This window comes from Somniosus microcephalus, chromosome 7 (genome assembly GCF_052327205.1).
Source record: "Somniosus microcephalus isolate GS21.2 chromosome 7, FLI_Smic_1.0, whole genome shotgun sequence".
Classification (NCBI taxonomy): Eukaryota; Metazoa; Chordata; class Chondrichthyes; order Squaliformes; family Somniosidae; genus Somniosus; species Somniosus microcephalus.
The window spans coordinates 275,029,205-275,042,722 of record NC_140993.1 but is presented as its reverse complement, the minus strand read 5'-3'; the positions used below and the strand labels follow the sequence as shown (position 1 = coordinate 275,042,722).

The 13,518-nt window shown below is 44.1% G+C and overlaps 1 protein-coding gene across 24 annotated transcripts in view; it reads left to right on the top strand.

The window, feature by feature from the left end:
• LOC147115349 (cAMP-regulated phosphoprotein 21-like) overlaps window positions 1–13,518 on the top strand; it is a 789,554-nt gene that overhangs the window by 603,861 nt on the left and 172,175 nt on the right. For all 24 annotated transcript variants that reach the window (XM_085993832.1, XM_085993820.1, XM_085993830.1 and 21 more), the window contains 2 exons: window positions 3,200–3,416; window positions 3,967–4,008. In XM_085993832.1, the coding sequence (XP_085849958.1) occupies window positions 3,240–3,416; window positions 3,967–4,008 (219 nt within the window). In that variant the 5' untranslated portion in view covers window positions 3,200–3,239. The remainder of the gene's footprint in view (window positions 1–3,199; window positions 3,417–3,966; window positions 4,009–13,518) is intronic.

The following is a 13,518-nucleotide window of genomic DNA, read 5'->3' as shown; positions in this document are numbered from 1 at the left end:
AGTCAGCGTACTTTTGGCATCCAAGGGCTGCTCTGTTGCAGTCATCTCAGTCTGTGTTGCCACCTCAGCTCTTCCAATAACCTTTGAGAGCTCCGAACCCCTTTCGTTTGAATATTGAAGTTCGTGTTCAAGTTTTTCCCATTTCAGAGTCCTGTCCTTCAGCATATGCAGGAGTTGGCTGACCGTTAACTCCTCTGACATCAGACGTTTTGTGTGCTCCTGTTCCATTTTCTCCATCAGCTGCTTCTGTTGTCTTTCCAGATTCTCCAACTCTATATCAAAGAACTCTTTCGTTGCATTCAACTCTTGCTCACAACGGCGAAGCATTTGTTCTAATTGCTGTTGTAGTTTGAAATGGAGTTGAGTTCGAGCCCGGTGTCCCTCAGAAATGGGCACATCAGTAGACTTGCCAGACTCAGAATCCACAGTTAAACTATGTTGTTGTTGCTCAGTGGAATTCTGTGCTGAAACTTTGTCTTTTGCACCTGAGTTGGGCTTACCATCATCCGTTCCAGAGTCTGGGCCGACTATCTTCACCGAGTTCTCACTCGTTATTGTTTGTAGGAAATGCCAGTCCATATTCATTTTCCTAATCCACTCCCGTCCTAGTAGTGGAGGACCTCCTTCAGATATCACATATAAGTCCATTATTTGACTGTCTTCGCCCTTGTGGACCACTGCAACCTCTATTTTCCCGATGGGGTACACTCTTTGCCCCGTGTATGTTTCCAATATAATCCCCGTATCCTGTAGGGGAATATGTTGGAATAACTTTCCGTAATCTTTCTTATTTATGACCGTCAATGCCGATCCAGTGTCCAATTCCAGTTTTACTTGGACTCCTTCTATCTGAAGAGTGACCCAAATTGTCTGGAGGTCTGCACCCTTACCAGCGTTGAGTACTCTTAAGCTAGCCAGTTCATTACTGCTAGCGTCTGAATCGGACTCCTGTTCGGTCACCTTGTGTACCTTTGCGTATTTTCCTTGCGGTGACTTCTTGTTGCTGGTCTTCTTCGCTGACCTGCATACTCTAGCTATATGTCCAAGCCTACCACAAGTTCTACATTCTTGGTTTTTAAACCAACACTGGTTCTGATCATGCGTTGTCTTTCCACAACGATAACATTTGCCAGAACTCACACCCAATTTGTGTGCACTGAGCTCCGGTGACCCTAGCTGCATTACTGCCGTGCCTCTCGCTGCGGCTTCGTGTGCTGCTGCCATAGTGACCGCCTTCTCAAGCGTCAGCTCATTCTCCTCGAGCAGTCGCTTTTGTGTATCCTGTTTAAATAAACCACACACAAATTTGTCTCGAAGTGCCTCTGTCAGTCCCGTTCCAAACTGGCAATATTTCGCTAATTTACGCAATTCCAGCAAATAATCAGCATTGCTTTCATGCTGTAGCTGCCTTCTGTCGTAAAATTTAAATCGTTCCGCTAGCATCAGCGGCGTGGGGTTTAGATGATCTTTCAGGACAGTAACAATCTCATCGAACGTCTTATCCGCCGGTTCATCTGGTGATAACAGGTGTTTCAATTGCCCGTATGTCTTCGCACCCATTAAATTTAATAATGTTAGAGCTTTATCTTGGTCACGAATTTTATTGGCCTTACAAGAATTTTTTACTCTTTCAACATATATGGCCCAATCTTCGAGGTCACTATCAAAGGTGCTAATATTCCCGTGTTTAGGCATTGTAGATTTGCAATTTCTCAGATTTTTTTTTTTTTTTACTGCTATCCAAGATGGCGGCTTCCCGCTCTTGCCGTCGTCCTCCGCCCACAAAATGGCGGTTTTCCCGCGCTTGGCGGTCTTCACCCGTCCCCCAACGCCGTCTCCCTTCAGCCCCCGAGTGCGGCCCTTATCTTCGCCGCGATCGCCCGAGTGCGGCCCTTATCAGCGGATGCGATCGCTGGATCGCGGAGCGGCTCTCGGCTCTTATCAGGAGATGCGATCGCTCCGTTGAAACGCCTCCCGCTCGAAGCGGCTCTCGCGCCCTATTCCTCCAGCTCCCCCAGCCCCGTTCGTGCGGCCAACGCGGTCGACTGCCTGTCGCGTCGCTGCCCGGCTCAGACAACGGCTTACCCACCACCAAGCTGGAGAAGAAGCTGACGGTCGCCGATGGAGGCTCCGAGGTCAGGATGTCTTCCAGTGGGGTGGAGAGGGTGGAAACCTCTCTGCAACGTCCTGGCTGTGGACGAAGCTGCCGTGGAGTGACTGCCGCAGGGTCCGAATCAGACTCGTCGCCAGTGTTAAATCTGTGAGTTGTTCAAGTAATTAATACTCAGACTTAATCAGTAACAATAAAACAGGTCTTTACTGGTTGGAGGTAGGGACTATACGTAGGTCTTTACTTCATGCCCACAGGCGGGAACTGAGGGGAGATCAGTACCCACAGTACTATTTATACCCCTATGGCCAGGAGTGGTACTGCGTATCACTACGCCCAACAAGTAGTGCAGTCCTGTCCATAGGTTCAAAGTAGCACACATATTACATACACAACATATAAGACATCCTGTTGAGATTTTCATATGGTCTCGCATCCGTGGGAGATTTAGCTATGAGGATAACAGACACAAACAATCAGGCAGTTCAACTTTAAAGGAAGACATTGGGTCCTCTTGTATACAGTGAAGGTGAATCTTATTTTTAGCATTCACATGTAACAGGTAATGTTATTCTTGAAGTGAGCAATCAACCTTGCACCACAGTAATTTAGTTTGATCTTGTTGCCCAGAATGTGTGCCTGCAAACCTAAATAATTGAAGGTATTCATTTTGGAATCAATTGATGAGGTTGAAAAGTAATTTCCCATTGAGCTTCCAGAAAATGCACCGGCATTAACAGGTCTACATTTGAGTTAGCTAAAGTTTTCTTGCTGGAGTTTCACAAACACAAAACTGACAAGGAATTTGAAATGAGGCTTATAGTATTAATAATAGAGCTGTCAGTTTGATGTCTAATAACGTTGGCCACGGGTTGACTTGCCAAATGTATCTTTCATATTTGTTTGAATTATTACATTCGGAATTGAATGGTGATGTGTTGAATTTATATTGTGCTGTGTATACAACATGGAATTTGTTTCAAATGGGCAACTATAATATTAATTTTCTGCAGAATAAATGTCAAAAGGAAATGCGGAGACTCATTCTGGGAATAAAATACTCTGTTCTTTGATGTTTTGACCCCATAGGTCACTGCATCTTCTACTTGTGTAATTCTTTTCTGTGAGAATGTCTGAGAAAGGCATATTGAACCAAGAGACAGTGGAGGAAGCTGGAAATGAGCAAGAGACTGAGATTTCTCCACCCTCTCCAGAGACGTGCATCATTACAACTGAAAGCTTGGAGGTAGAGGAGAAAGAGAAGGAAAAAGAGGATAAAGCAAATGAGACAAAGGCTGACCATCAGGTGAGGTGGCCCATGGGATATGAGTGCCTGTCCGTCCAACTGCTAATTCTATTGATTAATGTACTCTTAATACAGGATCATTTCATTCTGTCTTTGTATATGCTTCATCTGTTCTACTAAATTATCAATTTGACCTGCTCGTACAAGTAAGACACAGGCTTTTGTTTTGTTTGTACAGTGTTTTTGTTTGCATTGTTGCTAAAAATTGTAACTTTGATGTTTGCATTCGATAAGTAAAATACTTGGCTTTTGATTATAGCGAAAAGAAATTCCAATAGTAAGTATAATTTGGATTAACGCCTTTTTGGAACTGTGTGAAAATATGGAATAAGATTCCACAGTTATCCTCACATTACGTTTCTTTAATCAGAAATTAACGAACATGACTATGCCATATTAACTTTATTCTGTAGAGCAGGTTGCAAATTTGATCATATCGATGAAGCTATACTACAACATTTCATTGAAACAAAAATCATATCATTAAAACCATGACATTTCTCATGTTCTTTGTCCAATGAGTGACAATTGTTTGTAATTTGCTGCACAGAAACGAACGGTAAACCAGGGGCAGCAGAGAAAAAGAGCAAAGGTAGGGTCACCTTCAGTGCCGCCGCATGTCAGAGCTGAAATGGTGGCATACATTAATATCCATGTGATTGTTCTTGGATGTAGCAGTGAAACTGTGTTAGTCTTTGCAAAGTCAGTATTTTAGTTGCCAGTCAGAAGCATAAGTGTTAGAGTGAATGGCAGCCTTGCGTTTCATGTTGCTGTGCTTGCTCTGATTCACCTTGTGTTGTGAAAGCATCTATCGTCTTTATGCGGACTAATACAAACTTGCACATTCAAGCTTCAAATGAGATGACCTGCAGGTACCGTTAGAGAGGAGCAATAATCCATTTATCAGTGAAAGTAACTCCCATAAAAAGGATATGTTTAATTTAAGCCTGAAATTTACAATACTGTTTGCCCCCGCTTACTGTTCATAATAAATGTGCAATTTTAAATATCATCACTATTAAACTGAATTGAGTCAAAAGTATTTTAATTTGTGTAAAAAAAAAACCTAGGAAATCTAAAAGGTTAGAATGTGATGCTTTTTATTTTCCTATGTAATTTACAGATAATAATGTAAAATCAAAGCAGAAAATGCTGGAAATGGACCGTCAGCATCTGTAAAGAGAAAAGACAGTTTAACATCTCGGGTGTAGGCTCTTTTTCAAAACTGCCAATAAATTGAGGGCTGGTTAACTGCTTCCATACTATTCCATGCATGCCTCGACTTGAGGGCATCCCCTCGCTATGCTGACTTACCCAAGACCTAATGCTTAATGTCACAGGACTGAGTTATAAAGAAGACTGGAGAAACATGGGCTTTTCTGCCTTGAAATGAGGCAACTGAGAAAGGACCTCATAGACATATGTACAATGGTAAATGGGATAAAAAAGTTAAATCTTGATCACTACTTCAAAGCACACAGGTTCCAACTAGCTAATGGCAAATGTAGGGGAATTTAGGACTTTTTTCTTCACACACATAGTGGTCATTATGTGGAATGGACTACCAGAGAACCTAGAGTCATTTAAGAAACAGCTAGATGCTGTGACGAGGGATTGTTAAGTTCTTTCTGGGTGAATGAGATGGGAAAGGTGAAATGATCTTCCCAATTTATATTGATCTCTGTCAGAGCACAGAACATTAGGCAACCTTTAATTTTTCTGAATTTCTCCCTTGCGCTGCCTGTAACTATTCTCCATGAGAGTTGAGGCTGGCCATGACTACAGCTTGTAGTTTGGAGCCATAGCTTCTGTAGCAGCAGTGAGATCACTGATGAGAGATATTTCTGTTGTGCCTATTACCTAAAGTCACCACTGCAGATGTTGCCTTATGATCAATTGCAGACTGAAGTGCAGCCAACCATTCCTCTCTGGAATCAGTGTTATGGGATCTAGCATTGCATATCTGGCTGTTCGACTGCCCCACACTGCCAGACCAACTTTCACTGCTGTTTGCAAGGAGGACAGTGATTGCTCAGTAGGTTGCTGCTGCTGTTACAGCCTCAATTTCAAAACCTGCCCAACAAGGTCTGTATCTCATTGCAATGCAAGAGGATGCCAAACATAGAGGATGACCATCCTGCACCAGCTAGCTGCTCATTTACCATCACCATTGCTGCCCCTTCAGCAGTGCACGCTGTGCCTCACCTGCGATTCCTCCTGAACATCACTATGTACTTCCCCATAACTATGTGTATTGGTGCTGGTGACTGCTTCCGGGGGAGGTGGTGAAAGTTCATGCCCAGGTGCATGTTGCTCTTCAGGTTTGCTTGAGAGTGACTCGGCTCTTCTTTCTCTGTGGATGGTACATTATGAGTAAATAAGCTAATCTATCCATCTGGATGCTGTATTTTCATTATATGCTGCATTATGTGCTTGATTACAATTATTGGGTGTGGATAGGTGAATACAAATCATATATATGAATTAATATGGAGCATAGCATGAGTTCTGCGCTCTCCTCCAACCTGCACTGACCCCATACCTTCAAAGTGCTCTCCTGTGCAATAATAATTTCCTCATCTAGGATCAGTAATGCGGGGACTACTTTTTGCACCTTCTGATTATATGTGAACTTTGCTTTTAAACATAAAAACAGTGGGAATTGAGAGGGGGTGATTTATTCCATGGAAATCATTTCCTACAGTACTTTCTCTTTTTCACCTTCTTAACAGTTCTGTGTGTCAGTACATTTTGTTTTTGCAAACATCTTTTACAAATACAGCTTTCCATGCATCTGCCCTGTATAACTACTTTACAGTGATTTCTATGATGCAACTTTGTGCACTTTCTTAAGCTGTGGAACCTTTTTCTTACTTCCAGCCATGCTAGTTTTGGTGTTGAGAGAATGTTCACCATGTTCCTTACCTAAGAAAGGATATACTTGCCATAGGGGGACTGCAGCGAAGGTTCACCAGACTGATTCCTGGGATGGCAGGACTGTCGTATGAGGAGAGATTGGGTCGACTAGGCCTGTATTCTCTAGAGTTTAGATGATTGAGAGGGGATCTCATTGAAACGTATAAAATTCTGACCGGGCTAGACAGACTGGATGCCGGGTGGATGTTTCCTCTGGCTGGGGGGTCTAGAACGAGGGGTCACAGTCTCAGGATACGGGGTAGGACATTTAGGACTGAGATGAGGAGAAATTTCTTCACTCAGAGGGTGGTGAACCTGTGGAATTCTCTACCACAGAAGGCTGTGGAGGCCAAGTCACTGAATATATTTAAGAAGGAGATAGATAGATTTCTAGACCCAAAAGGCATCAAGGGGTATGGGGAGAGAGCAGGAATATGGTATTGAGATGGAGGATCGGCCATGATCATATTGAATGGCAGAGCAGGCTCGAAGGGTCGAATGGCCGACTCCTGCTTCTATTTTTCTATGTTCGTGACGTGCTTCCACACGACATGCTTCCACACCCCATATCACCAAAAAAAGCCTTTGTAATGCTCCGTTACACAGTCTGTGAAATGCACATCTTACAGCATTTTCTTTCTGTTCATTTTAATGGATGCAAAATCTTGCAGGGCACCATGCCCAAGTTCCAGATGTGCCTTACTGGTGTGCGAAGCTCTGTGCTGGGAGTACCAATGAGTAAAACCTACCCTTATGTGTTAAACTATTTATTAGACGGACATTATAGGGTAAATGTTACAAATGCACGCATTTATCAGGAGCGTATGTTGGGAAATTGTACACACACCATCTTCTTTCTTCTGTCCATTCATAAAGTTTTCCCTTTATAGGTCAGTAAATCGTGCATTAATAAATAATGTTGAAGATCTTGATAGTTATTCAATGATAGCTTCAAATCATGAATATGTGATTTATCCTCCAAAAATTAAATGCTTAACTATTGACTTTTATAAAGAAATTCAATAGAGTGGATAGGGGAAAAAAAACAGTTCCTGTGGTTGGGAAGTTGGTGATGTGGGATCATCAATTTAAATTTGCCACTGAGAGTGAGGAGAAAGATTAGAAGAAATGTCTTTATTCCTTATTTCTTTACTTAGAAAGTTCACTAGAGCATGGAATGCTTAGCTATAAGGAGTGGTTGAGGGCGAGACTATTGAATCTTTTAAGGCAAGAGTAGGTAAACATTTGAAGCAGCAGATGATGGGCGAGAACAAGATTTATTTGGATTTTTACTAGCAATGAGCCGGCACTCTCACAATGGGCCGAAGAGTATTCTTCTGTGCTGTAACCAACCTGAATTACCAGGCTCATGCCTCACTCCTTTTTGAATATTGGAGCTACATATGCCATCCTCCAATCATTGGGTACTACTCCAGTATTTATAGCTTTGAACAGTATCAACCAAAATGTAGCTTTTGTATGAAGATTAAGAACAGCACAAAAATCCCAAGGAAGAATCCTAAATTGAAATAATGAAAGGCCCTTTACTGAAAGAAATCAGTATTTGTAGGGAAATGGTGTTAGGGAAATTGCTGGGATTGAAGGCCGATAAATCCCCAGGGCCTGATAATCTACATCCTAGGGTACTTAAGGAAGTGGCCCTAGAAATAGTAGATGCATTGCTGATCATCTTCCAACATTTGATGGAATCTGGAACAGTACCCATGGATTGGAGGATAGCTAATGTTACCCCACTATTCAAAAAAGGTGGTAGAGAGAAAACGGGGAATTACAGACCGGTAAGCCTGACATCGGTAGTGGGGAAAATGCTAGAGTCCATTATAAAAGATGTAATAGCAGAGCACTTGGAAAACAGTGACAGGATCGGACAAAGTCAACATGGATTTACAAAAGGTAAATCGTGCTTCACTAATCTACTGGAATTTTTTGCGGATGTAACTAGTAAAATAGATAAGGGAGAACCAGTGGATGTGGTGTATTTGGACTTTCAGAAGGCTTTCAATAAGGTCCCACATAAAAGATTAGCGTGTAAAGTTAAGGCACATGGGATTGGGGGCAAGGTATTGACTTGGATAGAGAACTGGTTGGCAGATAGAAAGCAAAGAGTTGGAATAAACAGGTCTTTTTCCGAGTGGCAGGCAGTGACTAGTGGGGTACCGCAGGGGTCGGTCCTTGGACCCCAGCTATTCACAATATATATTAATGATCTAGACAAGGGAACTAGATGTAATATCTCCAAATTTGCAGACGACACAAAGCTGGGTGGGCGTGTGTGCTGTGAGGAGGATGCCGAGAAACTACAGGATGATTTGGACAGGTTGGGGAATTGGGCAGAAGCATGGCAGATGCAATATAACGTGGATAAATGTGAGGTTATCCACTTTGGTGTCAAAAACAGGAAGGTAGATTATTATCTGAATGGCAATAGATTGGGAGAGGGGGAAGTGCAACGAGACCTGGGTGTCCTTGTGCACCAGTCGCTGAAGGTAAGCATGCTGGTGCAGCAGGCGGTTAAGAAGGCAAATGGTATGTTGGCCTTCATAGCAAGAGGGTTCGAGTACAAGAACAAGGATGTCTTGCTGCAGTTGTGCAGGGCCTTGGTGAGACCACATCTTGAGTATTGCGTGCAGTTTTGGTTGCCTTATCTGAGGAAGGATATTCTTGCCATGGAAGGAGTGCAGCGAAGATTCACCAGGCTGATACCTGGGATGGCAGGAATGACGTATGAGGAGAGATTGGGGCGATTGGGCTTGTACTCGCTGGAGTTTAGAAGAATGAGAGGGGATCTCATTGAAACTTATAAAATTCTGACAGGACTGGACAGACCAGATGCAGGGAGGATGTTCCCGATGGTCGGGGAATCCAGAACCAGGGGTCACAGTCTAAGGATAAGGGGTAGGCCTTTTAGGACAGAAATGAGGAGGAATTTCTTCACCCAGAGAGTGGTGAACCTGTGGAATTCTCTACCACAGAAGGCAGTAGAGGCCAATTCATTAAATATATTCAAGAAGGAGTTGGATATATTTCTTAAGGTTAAAGGGATATGGGGAGAAAGCAGGGACTGGGTACTGAAATTGGATGATCAGCCATGATCTCATTAAATGGCGGAGCAGGCTCGAAGGGCCGAATGGCCTACTCCTGCTCCTAGCTTCTATGTTTCTATGATGCACACATCATATTTCTAAGTTATTCATAAGAAAACCTTTACAATCTGTACATCCAGTTATTATCTGAAAGGTAATGACTGTTGTCATGGTTAGAGCAGTGCCAATTTTGTTATATTAGTCCCGATTCTAACAACATGAATTTGTATTTGGAAGTTTGCATTTAAACTTGTGATGTTATGGGAGTAAATAATTTGTAAATTACACTGTTTTGCAGAACTCCATCATGCCTCAAACAGTATAATTTCTGTGTCTTGTTTTTAGCTTGGCCAGGCAAAATGCTGTACATTTAAAATGGACTTCAGGTCATTGTATATTTTTAAAGAGAGATCCTTTATCTTGATATCGGGGTAAATAGTATACTCAGTCATCTAAAAACATATGCATCTCAAAAAGGGTCCAACTAGCCTTGCTGGTTAACCTTGTGCCATTCAAATGTTAATGTAGGAAGGTTGCCAGTTGGATGAGAACGGCTGAACCATCAGTGGAGTGTCACACAATTTGAAATTACAGTATGCAATATTTTATCGACTGAAGAGGTGTCATAAATTTAAAAAATCCACAATAGCCGGGAAACTGCTGTTCACACTCTCTACCTGAGTAGTAGAATTGACTAATAACATGATTGCCTGCCTAGTTAAAGAGCTTCTTTATTCTGGAGTGTCGAATCTTGCCTTCAAAATTGTACAAGTGCTGTTTTTCCTGCTATCTATAGTTTACTGTTTGCCTACCAGTTTACACATTGAGGCAGGTGAAGGAGCTCCGTGCAGTTTAGTTCCAATGCTATGTTTACCAGAAATTAGTTAATAGATTCTGAATTGAACTACAGGTAGACTATCCTTTATCTGAACTTCCGGAAACCGAAAACCTCTAAAAACCGAAAGTTTTTTTTGTTCAGCGTAAGTCGTGTGCACGACATGACCAGAGTGGCGCACGACTTACGCTGAGCAGGGCAGAGGGTCACAGAGTTCCCTCCTGGGTAGGAGATTGCAGGCCGAGCCGGGCAGTGTGAAGGAGGTACCGGGAGAGTGAACCCAACAATACAGCGGCCCGTCCGATAGCTGCAGCGGCCCGTCCGATATTCTTTTCTCCCCCTGACCCGACCCAAACCGAACCGCGGCCCGTCCGATATTCTTTTCTCCCGACCCGAACCGCGGCCCGTCCGATATTCTTTTCTCCCCCCCCCCCCCCCCAACCTGACCTGACCCGACCGATATTCTTTTCTCCCGACCCGACCTGAACCGCGGCCTGGTCCGATATTCTTTTCTCCACCCCCGACCCCGACCAACTCCCCCCACCGACCCCGACCCCCCCCCCCCCCGACACCCACCCCCCCCAACCGACCCCCAGACCCCCCCACAACCCCGACCCCCCCCCCCCCAACCTGAACCGCGGCCCGTCCGATATTCTTTTCGACCCCCGACCTGATTTGCGGACCAGCTTAGTAGGAGTCAGCCGATATCCGGCTTTCCAGAGAAGCAGGAAGGGGAATGAGACACGGAACAGTCGCAAGAGGTAGCCTGAACTTTTACAATTTATATTAAATACAAATTTCCCAGTCTTATAATAATACCTTCTGAAATCCGAAAAATTCCGAAAACCGAAACTCAGCTGGTCCCAAAGCTTTCGGATAAGGGATAGTGTACCTGTACTAATATTTTGGATTCCTATTTAGTGTCAGAGCAGCTTAACTGTTGTTAGTCAAATACTGTACTGCTAGTTACTGGATATATTAATTTCCTTCTGTGTAATTATATTCTCGTATATAACCCTTAGTTATGTACAAGATTATAATGATTAGCTTTACCCTGAGCAATATGATTTGACAACATGACATTTTCCCCTTTCAGAGTGGACAGGAGAGTATGGGACAGCCCCAACTATCTCCGATGTAAAATACGGAGTAAATGGGTAATTGTTAGTCCTGAAATATGCTATTCCCGTTCACGTTATACGTAAGAGAGCAAGTTTCATTTCATAGGAGACACTGGTCTGGTTATGGAAACTGCCTTTTTGTCATGAACCCAAGTTTAAAGTGTAGGGACAGAAACCAAATTGCAACAGTTACATTTTTACAAAACACATCTAAATTGTATATAATATTGTTGCAGTATTCTAATTTTTATTGTGTTATACTTAGACTATTCTTAAACAATATATATCAGTACCTAAGCAAAATACTGCGGATGCTGGAAATCTGAAATAAAAACAGAAGATGCTGGAAATACTCAGTAGGTCAGGCAGCATCTGTGGAGCGAGAAACAGAGTTAATGGGCTGGATTTTGTCAATGGGGAGCTTTTGGAGGCGGGACTCCCACTTGTCGGGTTTTAGTCCCGCCTCCATCGACTTGTGGCCAACCCATGCTATTTTCCCTTGATTGACCTTGTTAAGCCCGCCCAGCGGGCTTAGCAGGCCAATTAAGGGAAAGCCGGTTACAGGTGACGTCAGCGAGTGACATTTCATCTGTCGAGAGCTTTTGACAGATGAAATGTCAGCGTTTGACAGCTCTGCGAAGCCAAACACTGACAATCTGTCTTCTAACTTGAGTCCCTCTACTCAGACTCAGTTAGCGAGCTCTCCAGACCAGAAAGCAGAGGCTGCAGCTTTTGACAGTTCAGCGGCCATTCTGCTTTCTGTGCCGGTGAGCTCAGGGACTCCCGAGACCAGAAGGGAGGAAGCCTGCAAGAAGAAGTAATGGTAAATAAAACTTATTAAAACACTTTACACACACCTCACACACTTACCTCTGCACACATGCACCCATCACTCACCTGCACACCAGACATCTCGGCCCCTCCGACCCCCGCAGACTGACGGCCCGCCTCGCTGATCCTGGCGAGGTTCGGAGCCGTCGGGAAGCCCACACTTCAGGGCTCAAAATAGGGATTATCCAAAAAACTGCCTGTTAACTACCTGTTAACAGGTAGTTAATTGGCACTAATCCCCTTCCCGCCTCGAGGAGGCGGCTCCCAGCGCGGGTCGGCTGGGAAGAGGGCACGGAGGCAGGTTGGGGGCGGGATGGGAACCCGCCCCCAGATTCTGCCATTTTCCCGGCAGTCCCACGTCCCCAGGGCTGGTAATATTCCCCAGAACGTTTCAGGTTGATGACCCTTCGTCAGAACTGGAAAACGTTAGAGCTGTAACTGATCTGTAAGCAAGTGCAGGGGCAGAGACATGGGGGAGAGGAGGAAAAAACAGAAGGGGAGGTATGTGATGGGATGGAAGGCAGGAGAGATTAAAAAAACAAAAGGGATGATGGTGCAAGACAAAAGCAGATGGTAATGGGACAAGTTAAACAAAAGCTGAGTCTAGATAAGGTGTAAATGGAAATGGCAGAATCATCAACAGCTGCCATGTGAGAAAAGAAACTGGGGCCGAGGTGGCGGAAATGGCGGAGGATGATACATTGAATGTGGAAGCTGGTGGGAGCAGAAGTGCAGGAAATAGAACGGACACGGTCGAGGGCCATGTCACAACATTCACTATAAGCCCACTGACTCCCACAGTTACCTGGACTACACTTCCTCCCACCCTGCTTCCTGTAAGGACTCTATTCCATTCTCCCAGTTTCTCCGTCTCCGTCGCATCTGCTCTGACGATGCCACCTTCCATACCAGTGCTCCTGAGATGTCTTCCTTTTTCCTCAACCGAGGATTCTCCTAATTTTACTTGTACTTCTTGCAATTTAGTATACTGTATTCGCTGCTCACGATGCGGTCTCCTCTACATTGGGGAGACCAAATGCAGATTGGGTGACCGCTTTGCGGAACACCTCCATTCAGTCCATAAGGGTGACCCCGAGCTTCCGGTCGCCTGTCACTTTAATTCTTCGCTCCACTCCCACTCTGACCTCTCCGTCCTCTTACACTGTTCCAATGAAGCTCAACGTAAGCTCGAGGAACAGCACCTCATCTTTCGATTAGGCACTTTACAGCCTTCTGGACTCAACATTGAGTTCAACAATTTCAGACCATAACCTCGGCCCCAATTGTTTTTTCTC